Here is a 16,256-nt window from a genome sequence, read left to right as displayed (position 1 = left end):
GCTGAGCGTAAACGGAGGGATCTTTCATCATCCCCCACTTCTTCAGCAAGTTGACAGAGCGTAGGTGTAAGACCTTCTAAGTTGAACATGTGTGAATTGTCACTCTGTATTTGGCCAACGTGTTACAAACAAAGAACAAATTCAACAAGAAAGAGACAACGAGTGAAAGCCAAAAGATTGAGATAATTGTGAATCTGAGAATCCTATTCCTATGAAGCCCAACTGGACAAATACAGTGCCTAAAATATTGCTCCATTAGATAGAAGTTGATTATTGATATGTACTCTCAGAATACCTGGAAACTTATAAAGTCAACAAGAGAATTGCAACCTAAGATCTGCACTTCTTCCTGCCTTGTTTGCTCCAGAAGAGTTCGGATGATGCTTAACAAGCTAGAAGAAAATAGGGGCCTACAAAAATGTTGTCAGCAAATGTATGAACAGGGAAAAAAAAAGCACTGCAGTATGAAAACAAAATTTCAGAGAAAATATATAGAACTTCAGGATATTAAGGCGCACATTAAAGGGAAAAGGAAAACAGAGCCCACGAAAAGTATGCTCATAGAATTTTTCCTCAAGATGTAAATTTAAAGCAATGAATCATAGGATGTATAATTCTAGGTAACCAGATTATATGGCACTGCTTTTTTTTATCATAAGAAAATATAACTTACATCTGCTCCTTACATGATGAAAGAAGCTTCTTGTAGACGCATAACACTACTTTAACTGATCCAATATTTCCATTTCGCAATTCTTTGTAACATTTCTGCTCAAGGTAATCTGTAATCTGTCAAAAGCAAATCTGAAAGACATGAGAATCAGATTAAGATGCGTTCCCACAAATAGTAAAGAGACGCCATAACAAAAAAGGGAAGAAATCAGATTCTTTCATTCCCTCTGTCCATCAGCCAACATCATTGCACACGAATTTTAGAATCAAGCCACTGAAATCTTTTACAAATTACCACCCAATGATGAAAAGAGAAACCTGAAGTACATGGATGATAATGATGATGATGATGATGATGAAGGTAAAGAACTAATCTAATAATTCTAGAAATTTGCATAGTCATTACAAATGGATTGCACTGGTCAATAATCAGTAACAACCAAGGCTACAGCTGGACTAATAATTTTTTTAAAGAATGACATTAGCCAACAAGGATAGACTATCGTTCATACTTTCATCAGCAAAACGATGGCAAATAAAGAACTGCGCTACCTTTGGAATTCGTAAAGGATTCCTTGACGAATATTCACAAAGCTTGCTGATTTTCCTGTCATTTGGCTCAGCTTCCTGCCAAATCAAAACAGGGAATCTGTTCAAACCTAGATTATGTCTTACACAAACTTTCCTTTTTTGCGGTGCTAGACCCCAGTAGCAGGATTCGTTAAATCTTCACACAAAAGAGCATAGCAAAAAACGTATATTCACCTCCACATCCAGACTAGAAGTGAAATTACTAGGACTGATCATGACTACAATGTGGTCGTTTTCACTATACAAGACATATCGGTTCCCCCACACAATTTAATGCTTTCCCCACATAACTTCAAAACCTACCCAACTGCAAGCTCTCTAGATATCACTGAACAGAAAAAGATCTACACTCGAGAATCTCGACCATCATGTGAACCAAGACAAAACAGATCATGAACTGGGAATTCACCTGATTGCGAGGGAAAATCTCAGCAAGCATTTTCTTGTAGCGTTTCACGGGCTGTCTGGACCTTGCCCTCAAGGAAGGACAGAAGAAACAGAGGTTACCACAGACGGGCAAAACCCGTCTGGACATAACCCCCATTTTCTCCGGTGGTATTCGAACCCTCTCCTCTGTATGTTTCCGAAGACAAAAGTTAAAAGCTTGTTCAAATCTCTAACTCAACACGTAATCACACAACAGGAACTCATCAGAACATATCGAGAAAAGAAAAAGAAAGAAAGAAAAAAACAAAATTGGTTCATGGGATAAAGTTCTTCTCCTAGCGAAGTGGCTGACTGAAGAGGATCAAAGCAGAGAAAGCAAATGTTGATTCTTAAATGTCGCATTCAGAAGCTGCAGAATTGAATTGACAATTGAAAAGATAGGAAATTTTCGGAGAAAACCCTGCAAGTAAGAAGATTGTACCAAGCAGTGCAATCGGAAGCGAACCCTAATTTAGCATCAAGCTCACGAGATCGCGATCTGGGGCAGCCTGAACCCCAAGCGAAAGGGTAAAAATCCGAAGAACCAGAAAAAAAGAAATTGGGGGAACAAATCAAGATGACTACTGCTCAACGAAATTCACAGAAAACACACGTAAATTCAAAAATTCGCAACAAAAAAAAAAACTATCAGAGAAAAAGATTTGAGAAAGAGAGGAGAATAACCAGGAAGAAGGAAGGAGGAAAATATATCCTGCCTGCCGTCTCAGGAGTGGCATCTGCTCGTCTTTTCGTCCTTTTATCATTAATTAATAAAAAAAAACTTTTAAAATTGTCCTTCTCCGCCATTAATGTCGGAAAGTGTCAGTCGAGAAATTATATGTGGGTATGAAATTACGAGATCGCCCCTCCGGGTGTTTTTTGTCTCCCTTTTTTTGCAACGTTTTAAATTTGAAAGGGAAGAAAGCTATCAACAATGACGTGGTGTGGTCATCAGAAGAAACAATCCATAAACGTAATTAGCTTTGTTAATTTGATTAAAAGATGATAATTGTGACAATCACGGCTCCTTAATACATATAGGCCTACATACACGACAACAACTGTGAAATTAAAGAGAAATATAAATGAACCATCAACTGCATTGGATGAGATGGGTCAATGATCAACATCAAAACAAAGTTCATAATAAGCTTGATTATAAAGCAAATCGGATCCTAGATCTATACTCAAAAACCATACAAACTTTGATTATAAAAAAAAATGTTTGTTTTAAATAATATTTTTGTTTTAAAACAGATAAGCAAGAGCCCCTATAGCTCAGTGGTAGAGCGTCAGTCTTGTAAACTGAAGGTCCGTAGTTCGATCCTGCGTGGGGGCATTTTGCTTTATCGTTTTTATCTTATTTCTTCAAAAAAAAAAATTTAATATTCGTCGTAAACTATTATGGTCCACCACTCACAAAGTGTTTTTTGGGTATTTAATTTTGCAATTCAAACGTGCTAACCAAACTCCTTTACAGAGGCATGCAGACTTGACAACTTCAAAATAAAAAAAATGTATTTCCGTTGTGGACATAATTATTAAAAAGAAAATTCGCTCTCAACAATGTTTTTATATATTTCATAAACAAAAAACGATAAAGTATCTAAACTACGATCTTCAATGTCATATAATAATAACAATTAGATAGTGGGCGATTTCAAAAGAGAGAATCGACATTTTTGTTTTGTTATTAACATGGAAGAATTGGTGATTTTAATGGAAAACAAAAACTATTATATGGAGAGCTTTTATTCCATGAGCAATTTCTCTCCTTCAAATGCCCCAGCATTTTCTCTCCACCAACAATTCAATATAACATCCCATAGACAATCTCTCTCTCTCTCCCCTAATTTTGTCTTCCGAGGTTAAGAAATGGAGATCTCTTGGCTAGGGTTTCTCGTTGTTGTCTTTTAACTCCTCCTCGATTTCGAATCTCTGCCCTTGTCGGGGTCTCCAAGAAGCCAAGGAGGGTTGTTTACGTTCTGTCCCCCCCTCCTCGCTTTTCTTCACACGCAAGAAACAAACCCTAATGGACCCGACAGAGCTAAAACGCGTTTTCCAGATGTTCGACAAGAACGGAGACGGCCGAATCACCGAGAAGGAGCTGAACGAGTCGCTCAAAAACCTCGGGATCCACATCCCCGACAAGGAGCTGAGGCAGATGATCGAGAAGATCGACGTGAACGGGGACGGGTGCGTGGACATGGACGAGTTCGGGGAGCTTTACAAGTCGATAATGGCGGAGGAGGAGGACGAGGAAGAAGACATGAAGGAGGCATTCAACGTGTTCGATCAGAACGGGGATGGGTTCATCACGGTCGAGGAGCTGAAGTCTGTCTTGTCTTCCTTGGGGCTCAAGCAAGGGAAGACCCTCGAAGATTGTCGGAAGATGATTATGCACGTCGACGTCGACGGAGATGGTAGGGTTAACTACAAAGAGTTTAGACAAATGATGAAAGGTGGCGGTTTTTGCGCTTTGAGCTGATTAATTATGCTCTTTTTGCAAATCCCGATTAACCATCTTTTTTTTTTCAATTATTTGTTAGGAGATGAAAAAAAAAACGAACATCATATTTATTATGTATAGCTCTCTTTTTCCCTACCGCTCGGACAATGTACCATGCAACGAACACTCCATATATATATGGGAGTTAAGAATAACATGATGCAATGCGAAATCATGGAATTACATATACATACATATATATATATATATAGTGACGTTCAAAATCTTTGTGCCTCCTTGTTATTCGAGATAATATTTATTGTTATAAAATACAATCATAGAATATCTTATTCAATTAACATAAATGTCTAGACTGTAGCTATAGAAATCAAATTAATCTGAATATTAATTAATGTATTATAATCTTCTAGGATATATATGCTCATCAGTTTTCTTGGTGCTGAAGATTCAGTTTGGACATGGGTATTGGATAAAGATTTTAAAGAATGGAGCTTCTTGGTTTGGTAACAGTCACACATATATATATATACATACATTCCTCACATATATATAACCTAGTCTTCTTCCTCACGTGCGCTTGAAAAATCAATATACCAAGAATCCATGTAATCAGTGAGACGTTCTATCGCCATTGCAGAGAAGGAACTCGAGCTCCACCACATGCAGGTTGCCCTCTGTTAAGGACGTATGAATCCTCTCTCTCGATCTTGGACGCTTCCCCCTCAAAGCAGGAATACTCTTAAAGAAGGTAATATGAATATATATTTGAGAAGATTTTGGGGTTAATTATCATAATAACGTAAAACCATATTTATATATCATAATATGATTGTAATCTTTTTCAAATATTCTTTTTGTATCCTTGTTAATATTTGCATTAAAACAAGAATCGGATTCAAAATCTCACGTCTACGGTTCGAATCCCACAAGACATCCCCAATTATAAAAAAAACTATAAAATATTTATAAAAGATAAGCAGAAAGGTTTAAAATAACAATATGTGATTAGGGCTCTCCTATAGAATATACAAGTTTTTATATATATATAAATTGTGATGATTTAGAACTCTTGTTTTATGGTGCCATAATAATGACCACTTACGTGAAAAACAAGAAATTTCTGCGAATATATACCTCGTTGAAATACAAAACCACATGATATTTTATTTGGATTTTATTATTCTTTATATTTTACTCTTTTTAATATTAAAAAGTAACTGTTCTTTAATTTTATTTATATTTATTCCTTTAAAAAATATTTATTTTATAAATAAAACTATTTATCATTAAATTAAAGTCTGGCTTCGATATGATCAGTTAATATTTTTATTTAGGAAGAATTAGCGTTTTACTACCTAAGAATATTCACATAAATCAACATAAACTATAGCCAAATCTAAAATTTTATTTTTAAAAAATTATAATGTACATAACGATGAAGCTTGCTTTTTAAGATAAAAAGAAAATCATAAAGTAATTAGTGTTGACCCACCCACGTGAAATGCAAAAAAAGATTAAAGCTTAACCCCCACTAAGCTAGTAATATTATTATGTCTTGCATTTCACTCCATATTTACAAATACTATTTTTCAATTTTAACATAAAATCCAAAAAAAAATTGTATTGATAGGTCATCACCTGCCTAATTACAAATCCTTTTTAATTTATTTATATAAATTGGCATTTTGTCATTACTGTGTGTATATAGAGATATAAAATTCAGTGTTTGTCGTCGGTCCACGAGCTGGTTTTTAAAAGATCGAGAGAGGAATCCACTGATTTTGAAACATCCAATTAAAAAAATGTAGCAAAATAATAAAATAATTCAACTTGGTCGCCCACAGAGAGGAGAGAAGAGTTGCCTCTAAATTTAGTTAATTTTATTTTAAATACATTTATTATCTTTTACAAAATAATGAAATTGTAGCATGATTTTCACATAAAAAAAAAAGTAATCTCATATGGGTGTAAATTACAAACGAAAATAGATTAAATTAATTTTTGTATTGGGAATTAAATTATATATGGTTATATTTGATGACTGGAATAAGAATTTTAAGAAGAAAAAGCATCACGGCTTATCATTGGTGCGCAACTTTAAAGTAAAGTAAGAACCATAATTTTTTTTTATAATATTTGGAAAATAAATATTTGAAAGGGCAAGATATTGTGATTAGAGATTTTATCCCAAAGGGTATATTTAGAAAATTCTTATACATATATATTGTTTTCTTATTTGTGGAAATATGTTTAAGCAAGAATGGCTAAAGAGACATATTAGTAGGTGTTTTGTCATTTTTTTTCCTTAAGCGACCTTGACATTGATAAATATCCAATAAAATATCAGTTTCACCAAAATCTTTATTTTCCATTTTCAACAAAGTAATATTATATAAATGGGCAATTAATTTGACGGTTGAAAGATAAAATGTTGAGAAATTTGAAATCTTGCAATTTAATATGCCATTTAGATCAATTTAGATCATATGTTAAAATTTGATCCTATGTCACTTATACACAAAAATGATATATTATATTTTTGTTAGATATTTTATCGTACCTTTTTTTTTTATTTCACTGCGGTAGTCTCTGCAATTTTGTAAAGGCTTTCTTCAATCTCTCCACCAACTCCTCGTCTCCTATATAAACCCTCCCCCTATTGGCACATTTCACGCTCTCTCTCTCTCTCTCTCTCTCCTTTTCCGATTGATCAAACGCTCCTTCGATCTCATCGAAATGGCATCCAATGGAGAAAAGAGCCTCATCGTGAGCTTCGGCGAGATGCTCATCGACTTCGTCCCCACCGTTTCCGGCGTCTCCCTCGCTGAGGCCCCCGGCTTCCTCAAGGCCCCCGGCGGCGCCCCCGCCAACGTCGCCATCGCCGTCGCGCGCCTCGGCGGACGCGCCGCCTTCGTCGGAAAGCTTGGGGATGACGAGTTCGGCCGCATGTTGGCCGGGATCCTGACGGAGAACGGCGTCACCGATCGGGGCATCAATTTCGACAAAGGTGCCAGGACGGCTCTCGCCTTCGTCACCCTCCGATCTGACGGAGAACGAGAGTTCATGTTCTACAGGAACCCCAGCGCCGACATGCTCCTCCGCCCCGATGAACTCGACCTCGAGCTTATCAGATCCGTACGTACAAATCGCACCCAACTCTCTCTGTTTCTGTGTGAAATTTTGATCCCAGAACTATTATAGTGATCTTCCGAATACTGCTTTCCCCTAGATCTTAACGAGATCTAGAGGAGAGATTAACGGTTTTGAATTCTAGAACACGGATAAGTACTCTTTGTTTTTCCTTTGAAATTTCTCCGGTTTGTTAGAATCCGCCACGTGTAATTTTCGTTGATGGTGATGTCACCGGCGGTGAAGGCCCAAAACCCTCGCCGAGATTTCCGTCAAACGTATAGAAACGCCTCAGGGGGCTCTGATAAAATCAGGGGCTGTGACGATGTAGTTCTCTGATCTCATCGTCGTTTCGTCGTTTTTGCCGCTCGCGTGAGACCCACGTGATAGATCGCAAAACACCAAAATTTGGGATTTTTTTTAAAGGATTTTTTTTTTAAATTTTGTTTCATCCGATTGATAAACGCACAATGATATAGATAAAATTCTACTCATAAATGATGATAATATTCTTGCGTTTGTATAGGGATTATTAGTTTTTCAATTGAAAAATCTTTGTTTTCGGTAGAGTTTCTTTTTTTCCTTGGCACGAGTCTGAGTATTGGTCCATCTCATGAGATCTTTGATGTTTTTCCCTTGGCTTTTGTCCTTTTCGTCCCGTTATCAGAAAAGTCTTGGAAATATCCGGAGCCAAAACCAAAGGAAATCTTTTTCCTATTCTCATACCCTTTAATTTCTATTCCAAGAGCAATAATATGATCTTGTGACCCATGGAGCTTGTGCATATTCATGCAGAGCCCTCTTTTCTATTTTTGCTTGAAATGCCCATGATGAAACAAATACCTGTGAAGTTATTCTTACAGTCCTAGCATAATAATTCAAAAGTTGAAAATTTTTGGCCTAAAACAGGGGAGATATTTGTTCTTTACAGCTAATCTTATGGCTCCCACCCCTTCCTTTCCTCGGTCAGCTTATCATGATGCATCCAACTTTAATAATCAATTATAATTATCCAAATGGAAGAAGAAATTAAAAAAGGCGCCTACTTTGATTAGTCCGTATGCTGAGCTAATTTTACTCATAATGGTCCAAATTGTTGATTTTGAGGCCGACGAGTTTTCATACTGGATTTGGTGAACTGTTTGAGTTTTAGATTTTTTTTAGATGATTAGTGTACTGATGATTGACACAATTTGGAATCTTTTTCAGGCAAAAGTGTTCCACTATGGATCAATAAGCTTGATAGTGGAGCCATGTAGGTCGGCTCATTTGAAGGCCATGGAAGTGGCCAAAGAAGCCGGAGCTCTTCTCTCCTACGATCCGAACCTCAGGGAAGCTCTATGGCCATCGACTGAAGAAGCCCGCGAACAGATAATGAGCATCTGGGACAAGGCTGACATCATCAAGGTCAGCGATGTCGAGCTTGAGTTTCTCACTGGTAGCAACAAGATCGACGACGAGACCGCGTTGTCCCTTTGGCATCCCAACTTGAAGCTCCTGCTCGTCACTCTCGGCGAAAAGGGTTGTCGTTATTACACCAAGGTACGCATGAGAATCTTTTTTTTTTTGTATATCATCATTGGTATTGTATGTGATTTGCTCTGACATATGTGGTTTAGAACAGGGGAAGCATTAGATATGTCTGTTGTTTGCCATTTGGTGGTGTCCATTAGGTGATACCAAAAGGCCAAACTAAATGAATTAGATTTTCTCATTACATTTATGCTCATTGGTTTTGAAAAGGATACAATAATTTTATTTATTTAATTGCAACGGCGAGTGCAAGGTCTAGTAGCTTATGCATTTGATCAACTTGGTGTTTTGATATTTTTAATTTCTGGTGGGGTTTTGGTTAGGTCGGTAGATCTCAACCACTGCCTTTTAAATTCTTATTAGTGGACCCTTCTGAAAAAGGATTAATATAATCATATAGGAATGCCAAAGTCGTGACCTTTAAGCGTTTATTTAATCATTGATGACTCAGCTCGGAATCACAAGAACTTTGAGAGTGATTGGTTATTAACGCCAATGGTTTTGTGTTGTGACTTCACTAACTTGGGGGTATCTTCTAACTTACAAAAACTGCAGAATTTTCATGGATCCGTTGATCCGTTCCATGTGAACGCTGTGGATACGACCGGAGCCGGAGATTCATTTGTCGGAGCTCTTCTAACCAAGATCGTTGATGACCAATCTGTTCTTGAGGTAATGTATTCATTTGGCGATAGATTTATGGAGTATGCATCTGGGGTTAGGCTCGAGCGTTTCTTGGTTCCTAATTAGGTGTTTTCGTTTGGATTGACAGGATGAGGATAGATTGAAGAAAGTGCTGAGATTCGCGAATGCGTGTGGAGCGATCACGACGACGAAAAAGGGAGCTATCCCGGCTCTTCCCACCGATGCCGAAGTGGTTGGGTTTCTCCAAGGGAAATAGAAAACGCCGGTCTGAGAGAAAAAAAAAACACTTCAATTTTTTTTCTTAAGGCTGCTTCTTCGAACTTTGTTGTTTTGTCCTAATGAACCTGATTTTGTACGGAGGAGATTTGGGTGTGGGTTTTTCTTTTCTCTCCTCCTCTTCTTTTGGCTGTAATGATTTAAGAGAGCATTAATAGCTCATGAATAAGAAAAATTGTAATGTTTTCCTCCACAATGTTTTTGAAGAAGCAAATGTTACACAATGTTCGGCATGAATTCTCAAGAGAAAAAGCACGCAAGGTTCATACAGAGGTTTAAGGTAACTATGCAATGACTGATGCATATAATAATAAACCTAATGTAACAGCAAAAGCTCCCACATTACATGCTAAGCCATAGTGTCCAATGAAAAACCAGAGATTCCATGTCCAGGAGCTATGAACATCACCCACTCGAATGTATCAAAGATTCAGGGAAAAACAAAAATGGAAAAAGAAAAGGAAGATTGTAATTTCCTTCTTTTGATGACAGCTTAGCCAAGATCTGGGACAATGGAGTGTTCTTCATCATCATGGTCTTGGATCTCAAGTCTTGGCTTCTTGTACGAGACATTGGACTTGATGGGTCTGTAAGAATGAATGTGGTTCAGTTGCGAAACCGGAAGCTGGGGAACTTCAGCTGCCGGTAGAGCCTCCTCCTCCTCATGATGATGATGAAGCTGGTCCCCGAACAGACCCACGTCCGCCAGCCACTCCAGCTCCCCGATATCATCCATCTGTCCCTTCTGCTGAATCAAACAATTACAAGACATGTCAGTCACTTCTTTCAAAACTTGGATACAGAGTATCACTAGCACAAGTTCTTGTCCTGCTCTGTAACAACTGCACTTGCAATGTTTTGAACAAGTAGCCCTCTCATTGACCACTCCTCTCACCTTGTCACAGGACTCGAGACCCGAGAAGTGGAAGAAGTCGTCGACTGGCCAGAGAGGAGGCGAGTTTGAGGACTGCTGAGTTGGCAAATGGCCCGCGCTCTGCTGATTGGAGGGTTCAGACTGATTCTTCTGCACTTCCTTATTGCAAGTGCTCGAGCTCAGAGCCACGCGAATTCCAGTGGCCAAGAACCTCTGGTGATTAGCAGAGAGGGTATTGGCTGCGTGAATGGCTTCGTCACAGTCCCTGCAGAGAAGTGCTCTGTCCTCCACGCAGAATATGAAAGCCGCCTTCTCCTGCAAATGTCAAAAAGTACCACACAAAAGATTTTGACACATGAGATGAGAGACCATATGAGTAACTTAACTCGAGCAGATCTTCTTGAACCCTTTGTAGATAAAGCTCAACTGATACCTTTTTTCCTTGAAAATTTATTTACTTCATTTTACAATTTTCACAAAACTATTAGATAATTGCCCAAGAGCTGCTTAATCATATGAAGTGTTTGCTCTGTTTTTCAGACTCCAGGACAGCTAATCTGCTAAACAAGTTGTCCAGGCAGAACCTCTAAACACAAAACTAACTGCAGAGTGCAGGCATGTCTGTTGTGTAAGAAAACACAAACACAGAAACACCACCTAGATACATACATACATACATATATATATACACACATATACAGAGGCAAAAGATGGAAAGAGGATAAAAGAATGGTTACTTGGCAAATGTCGCAGGGGGGGAATTTGTGGAGAGAGAGTTGAGGAGAAGGCGTTGGTGCTTGCTGGCCAGCTTGTTGGCGGCGTGAACCTCCACGTCGCATTTAGGGCAGAGAGCTGCCTCATCGGCGCAGCATATCACCGTCGCCGGAGCTCTCTCACACACATCGCACTGTATCTTCATCTTTGCTTATGCTTCTTTATAAAAAAAAAATACCCACATAAAAAAGATCCAAACTTTGAAATGTTTCTTCTCTTTTCCTCCCTGGGTTTCGGATTTTCCCGGAAAATGAGGGGATGGGGGCAGAGAGAGAGAGAGAGAGGGATGATCCGAATGGTTAAGGAATCAAACTAGAAATCTGGTTCTGTTCTTTCCCCTCTCCAGGAATCAGGATTAAGACAAGGAGGAGAAAGAAAAAAGGAAAAGAAAAGAAGAAGAGAGAAACTCAGAGAAGATATAACGAAAATGGAGATGAGACCATAAACAGAAGAAACAAAAACAGATTTTTTTTTTCTCAAGAAAGGGACGATGGGTGGAGAAGAGAGGAGGGAGGAGATAAGGGTTCTTGGCTTTGGGGCGATCTCCGATTCTGTGGATCAAAAGGGAACACCACGGTGCTTCCAACAAGGCCTTGTAGGGTCCACTCTTCTTCCGTGGCTCTCATTGAATCTCACTGCAAGTGGATTATAAATTATTTTATTCTATTTTCCTAGTGGAGAACAAGAAATTCGACGGTTGTCGTTCAAATTCAAATGGCATAATACATTTATATTCACTCGATTCCTTTGTGAAGCGGATCTTGGAAAAGACCCAAAAAAAAGAGAGAGAGAGAGAACTTTACAACCAAGAATTACGTATGATCTTCAAAATCTGAAAAAAAAAAAAAAAAAACACACATAGGGTTCGACTGGTTGTACCGCAGCAGTTGCGGTTGCGGTTGCGATTGCGGGTAACAGCGTTTTCAGAACGTTTGATAGCGATTATAAATGATTAGTAGTGACTAGTTGAGAAGTTGCTGTTGGTAGCGATTGCGGGTGAGTGCAGTTATAAGTGAATGGTTCATTACGATTACGGTTGCGTTTTGATATAAATTGTCAAAAAAAATATTATTTAAAAATAATTTTTATAATAATTTTAATTAAATTTTTCGTATCATTTGATAAAAATTATTTACAAAATTTATAATAATTAAATAATAAATTTAAAATATAAATATTATCAATTTAATTTATTTTTAAGTAAAAAAATAATTTTATTATAAAAATTATTAAAAATAATCATTATTAAATCTAAAAATTATATTATTATATATTTTTTTTTATTAAAATATAGCACTAAAAAATAATATCAAATCATAACACTAAACAAAATCATCAACAATATATAGTGACATTACATGGAGTTCTTTCTTCCTAGCTATATTGTTTTCCTTTCAATGTGAAACCATCCCCATGTTATTCAAGGAAAAGGACAAGTAACAACAAAATAAGCTGTAAAAAGATGGCATTTTATGAATCTAATATGTCAAATGTGGGTGTAAATTCACAATATAAGAATCAGTGGGGAGCTTTGGAGTGAAGTTCCCCTCCCCAAGAACAACAAATGAAGGGCTGAACAAAGATTTAGACCTTTTTTTTTCTGTGGCCAAGAAATTCAAGAATCAAGGGAGGAAATGTGTGTGAGGGCTTTTGAATACTTACTGTTTCTGTACATCTTTTTCATCTTCGTTTCTGTTCATATTGGCTGTGTCCTGATGAAGTAGGTTAGAAAATCCATGCCCGATCGACTTCCACCAGCTCGAGCTAGTGACGGAGCTGGCCACCGAGAATACATCCGTCGGCATGGCCAAGTCGGGCTGCAGCTCAGAGAATCTCACAGCTCCTAAGAGTCGTTCAGGAAGCTCTGCTTCGGTCTGGCCTTCGATAAGGAAGGCTAGGTCGACAGTCAGTGATGTTACATAGCCGAAAGCGAGATGAACAATGGCACTAGCCACCATTGAAGAACCGATATCCACATCAATCTCCAAGAAGTTTTCTCCGGAGACGTATTTGCACGAGAGGGCACGCCCTATCACACAAATAGCTTGCTCCCCGACAGCCTTCCTCACGATCCAAGGGCCTTTGACAATGTTGGCTATCATCTTTAGCCGCAACTTTTTAAAAGCTTCATCTCCTTTCAGAAACCTATCCATCAATGACCCTTCAAGGATAGGCTCGGTGGTAGCAAAGTATGCTACAGCACTGTAATTGTCTTTGTGCGGAAGCTGAAGATTGACAGCCCAAACAAAAGGCTTAGTTTCGCTGTTTGGAAACTCCTCGTCGATAATATTCTTGACTCGGCTGGTTGGGTCATTTAGGACCTCAGCAAGCTTGGCCGAACCTTTAATCCAATCAAACCCTAGAGGAGCTAGAAGGAAATCTCCTGCAGGGATTTTAACCCGGTCAGACAGATAGTGCGGTCCTCTAACCAAGAACTTGTCCGGTGATGGTGTTGCCCAACCATTTTGGCAGTTGTCTTGATCAAGGAAAGGAACAGCTCCCTCTGACTTCACTCTTCGGATCCATTCTGGCTCATTTTTCCCGTTAGAGCCAGCCATGTCATGTGAGATCCTGCCACACATAAACACACGTAAGAGTATCACAAATAAATACAGAAGAAAGAAAAGAAACCCCATGTGTCGTACCCTGTGTCTATCAGCACACAATTTGATACATCAGCCTATCAGCAAAGATATAACGACAAACAAGAACATGATCAGAGAGATTCCCGGTAGAGAACAAAGTACTTCTTTGGAGGACAGTAATAATAAAATATATGATATGAAAACAGAAGCGGAGAATACAATATACGAACAATCTAACAAGATGGCCATAGATGGATTAAGCGGTTGGAATGTAAAACTCTATAGGTAAAACATGCTCGGAAGACATGTACGATAAACATGATTGCTTGCAGCTCTGGAAGGGAACAGAGACGTTCCTTGACAGAACAAACATACCGAAACAAGAGCCTGGAACCCTTTGATGTTTACGACCTTGAAGTGCTTATGATCTGTGACCTCATGAACACTCTAATTCATATGTCAGGATATATATTCCTCTACGAGAAACAATGTAGGAGGGAAACAAGGAGATGCAGCCAATTTCAACCAAGGGCCAGTCATAACACTGATCAAACTAAATCTTTGTTACCCTAATCGAAAACAGAAGGGTCAGCAAACCTGAAAAGACCTCAGTGATACAGAACGCAAATCACGTCAAATTCAACACAATCACTCATGACCCAAGGCTGGGTATAATCCACGGCCTCAACGATTTACATAACACCCAAAACTGACGGATAGAATCGGATTTTTAAGAACAAGAAGACAACGATGTTTGATTTATTATTCATACAGGAGAGGCAGCTCCGTTAATCTGACAATAAAAAAGAATCACGTGGGAATCCAAAGCGCAGAAACGGAAATACCTCGCGATAAATCTTTTCACGAGGAATCAGTTGGATACCAGATGACAATCACATGGCAGCGATCAAAATCCGAATGACAAATTCACACGAGAACGATCGGAGGACAACGAGCGAACAACAACAACAAACCTTTCTAGAGAAGCAGAGAGAGAGAGAGAGAGAGGTATCCAGCAGAAACCCTAATTCAGAATGCAACCTTCGCAAGAGGAAAGATCGGATTTGTCTCTCTCTCTCTCTCTCTCTCTCTCCACCCGTTTTGGAGAAACTGGAATCTTTGAAATGGAAGCTTATGAACAGAGCCAACCTTCGACGTTGTGATCGCCTCAATTTTAAACTTTATTTCCTGTCCTGGTTTTGTATTAACCGGTAGCGCTGCAAGAATGTGAACCGGTTTTCACAAGCTAAACCGGAAACCGGTACGCGCAGCTTCCAGCAACTTTGACCAATGTACCCTCGCTGACACGAGAAGAATCTGACAGAAAAGTCTTTTGAGGGCATTTTCGTCTATTCGTCAGTTCCAACTTACAACGATTAACGAATCCGACACCAACTATACCAAGATTCTATCATACATACATACATACATACATACATACATACATACATACATACATACATATATGCGCATATATAGTCGTTTTTTTCTATGCGAAAAAGTGAGCTATTAACGTGCAAGGGGAAGGGGTTGCCCAAAAACCATCATATCCGAACATCAACAACGGTCCATTCGAACAAACGGTTAACGTATGTACCAAACGACCTTTGTATATGAACAAAAAGATGCATGCATGGACCGACCTGCTCTTCATCAAACATAAAACCTGTCCAAATCAGGGAAATTATTCAAAGTTGAAAGCAACGCAGCGCTTATCATACAACTGAAACTTAGGAACCCTAAAGGACCAAAGAAAAAGTCTGTCAGAAGCCGGGAGGAACTAAAACTACAGAATCCAAGGGAGATGATGACAAAGTTCAAAGTCATATCAACATCTCAAACACATAAACCTCCTCTTATTCTTCCCCTCCTATTGTTTTTGGAACTACCAAAGCGTTTCCGCTAATGGAACAAATGGGAATAATCCCCCAATCCGCCCACGAAAAAGGTTACAGTCTGATGTATGAACCCGAAAAGAATCCGCTTAAATTGGGCATGCGGTAAAAGAACCAAGGTTTTCAGGCAAATTCGCCAGTAATTAATGAGATTCAGACAAGAAAGGAGGACATGTCTGTGCAGTAGTACCTCAGCTGAATCGAGAGCATTAGATTCCCGAGTCTTTGGCCCCGAGATCAGATGACGGGCCACTCTCTTTCCGGGTTAGGGAAGGCATGGACGTTCTAAAATCTGTTATCAGGCTATGCTGTTCCTGCCGCTGAAGCTGATGCAGTTGCTGCTGTTGCTGCTGAAACTGTAACTGCTGTTGCTGCCGGCGCTGCCG

General features: G+C 38.7%; 6 protein-coding genes and 1 non-coding gene across 14 annotated transcripts in view; 3 read left to right on the top strand and 4 right to left on the bottom strand.

Annotated features, from left to right (window-relative positions):
* The window catches only part of LOC104800896, an 8,729-nt gene extending 6,275 nt beyond the window's left edge, over positions 1-2,454 (bottom strand). Inside the window, exons 1-6 of one of the 4 annotated variants that reach the window (XM_010523883.1) lie at positions 2,374-2,454; positions 1,673-1,836; positions 1,225-1,299; positions 674-789; positions 296-410; positions 4-104 (exon numbers count right to left, since the gene is read on the bottom strand). In XM_010523883.1, coding sequence (XP_010522185.1) covers positions 4-104; positions 296-410; positions 674-789; positions 1,225-1,299; positions 1,673-1,807 — 542 coding nt within the window. In that variant the 5' untranslated portion in view covers positions 1,808-1,836; positions 2,374-2,454. Of the gene's footprint in view, positions 1-3; positions 105-295; positions 411-673; positions 790-1,224; positions 1,300-1,672; positions 1,837-2,131; positions 2,350-2,373 lie in introns of those variants that run through there. The other 3 variants (XM_010523884.2, XM_010523882.2, XM_010523885.1) reach the window with 3 other exon arrangements.
* A 502-nt stretch (positions 2,455-2,956) lies between these two features.
* TRNAT-UGU lies at positions 2,957-3,028 on the top strand. Its single transcript has one exon. It is a non-coding gene; the product is annotated as a tRNA-Thr (tRNA).
* Positions 3,029-3,561: 533 nt separating this feature from the next.
* LOC104800895 (calmodulin-like protein 7) lies at positions 3,562-4,937 on the top strand. Of its 2 annotated transcripts, XM_019200999.1 has the most exons (3): positions 3,562-4,112; positions 4,570-4,662; positions 4,797-4,937. In XM_019200999.1, exons 1-3 carry the CDS (start codon positions 3,722-3,724, stop codon positions 4,838-4,840), a joined length of 528 nt encoding a protein of 175 aa, XP_019056544.1. In that variant the 5' UTR covers positions 3,562-3,721; the 3' UTR covers positions 4,841-4,937. The 2 variants fall into 2 exon arrangements, with proteins under 2 accessions (XP_019056544.1, XP_010522183.2); XM_010523881.2 differs by lacking the exon at positions 4,570-4,662 and having other exon boundaries at positions 3,566-4,112; positions 4,797-4,931.
* Positions 4,938-6,833: 1,896 nt separating this feature from the next.
* On the top strand, positions 6,834-9,966 carry LOC104800894 (probable fructokinase-1). Its single transcript, XM_010523880.2, has 4 exons — positions 6,834-7,294; positions 8,498-8,830; positions 9,377-9,493; positions 9,594-9,966. The coding sequence occupies exons 1-4, from the start codon at positions 6,896-6,898 to the stop codon at positions 9,720-9,722; spliced, it is 978 nt and encodes a 325-aa protein (XP_010522182.1). The 5' UTR covers positions 6,834-6,895; the 3' UTR covers positions 9,723-9,966.
* A 57-nt stretch (positions 9,967-10,023) lies between these two features.
* On the bottom strand, positions 10,024-11,932 carry LOC104800893 (B-box zinc finger protein 24). The gene is given in 4 exon segments (XM_010523879.2): positions 10,024-10,490; positions 10,638-10,931; positions 11,354-11,382; positions 11,385-11,932. Coding segments are annotated over 4 exon segments (729 nt in total). The 5' UTR covers positions 11,536-11,932; the 3' UTR covers positions 10,024-10,235.
* Positions 11,933-12,838: 906 nt separating this feature from the next.
* Positions 12,839-15,274, bottom strand: LOC104800892 (protein ENHANCED DISEASE RESISTANCE 2-like). Of its 4 annotated transcripts, XM_010523876.1 has the most exons (3): positions 14,821-15,274; positions 14,036-14,070; positions 12,839-13,961 (listed from the first exon to the last, which is right to left on the bottom strand). In XM_010523876.1, the coding sequence occupies exon 3, from the start codon at positions 13,946-13,948 to the stop codon at positions 13,049-13,051; it is 900 nt and encodes a 299-aa protein (XP_010522178.1). In that variant the 5' UTR covers positions 13,949-13,961; positions 14,036-14,070; positions 14,821-15,274; the 3' UTR covers positions 12,839-13,048. The 4 variants fall into 4 exon arrangements, with proteins under 4 accessions (XP_010522178.1, XP_010522179.1, XP_010522177.1 ...); XM_010523877.2 differs by lacking the exon at positions 14,036-14,070 and having other exon boundaries at positions 14,950-15,273; XM_010523875.1 differs by lacking the exon at positions 14,036-14,070 and having other exon boundaries at positions 14,821-15,268.
* Positions 15,275-15,630: 356 nt separating this feature from the next.
* The window catches only part of LOC104800891 (probable transcription factor PosF21), a 4,885-nt gene continuing 4,259 nt past the window's right edge, over positions 15,631-16,256 (bottom strand). The window contains exon 6 of the mRNA XM_010523873.1: positions 15,631-16,227. Within this exon, the coding sequence (XP_010522175.1) occupies positions 16,080-16,227 (148 nt within the window). The 3' untranslated portion in view covers positions 15,631-16,079. The remainder of the gene's footprint in view (positions 16,228-16,256) is intronic.

Source organism: Tarenaya hassleriana, unplaced genomic scaffold (assembly GCF_000463585.1).
Source record: "Tarenaya hassleriana unplaced genomic scaffold, ASM46358v1 Cleome7, whole genome shotgun sequence".
NCBI classification, from domain to species: Eukaryota; Viridiplantae; Streptophyta; class Magnoliopsida; order Brassicales; family Cleomaceae; genus Tarenaya; species Tarenaya hassleriana.
This window is presented reverse-complemented; position numbering and strand designations above follow the sequence as displayed.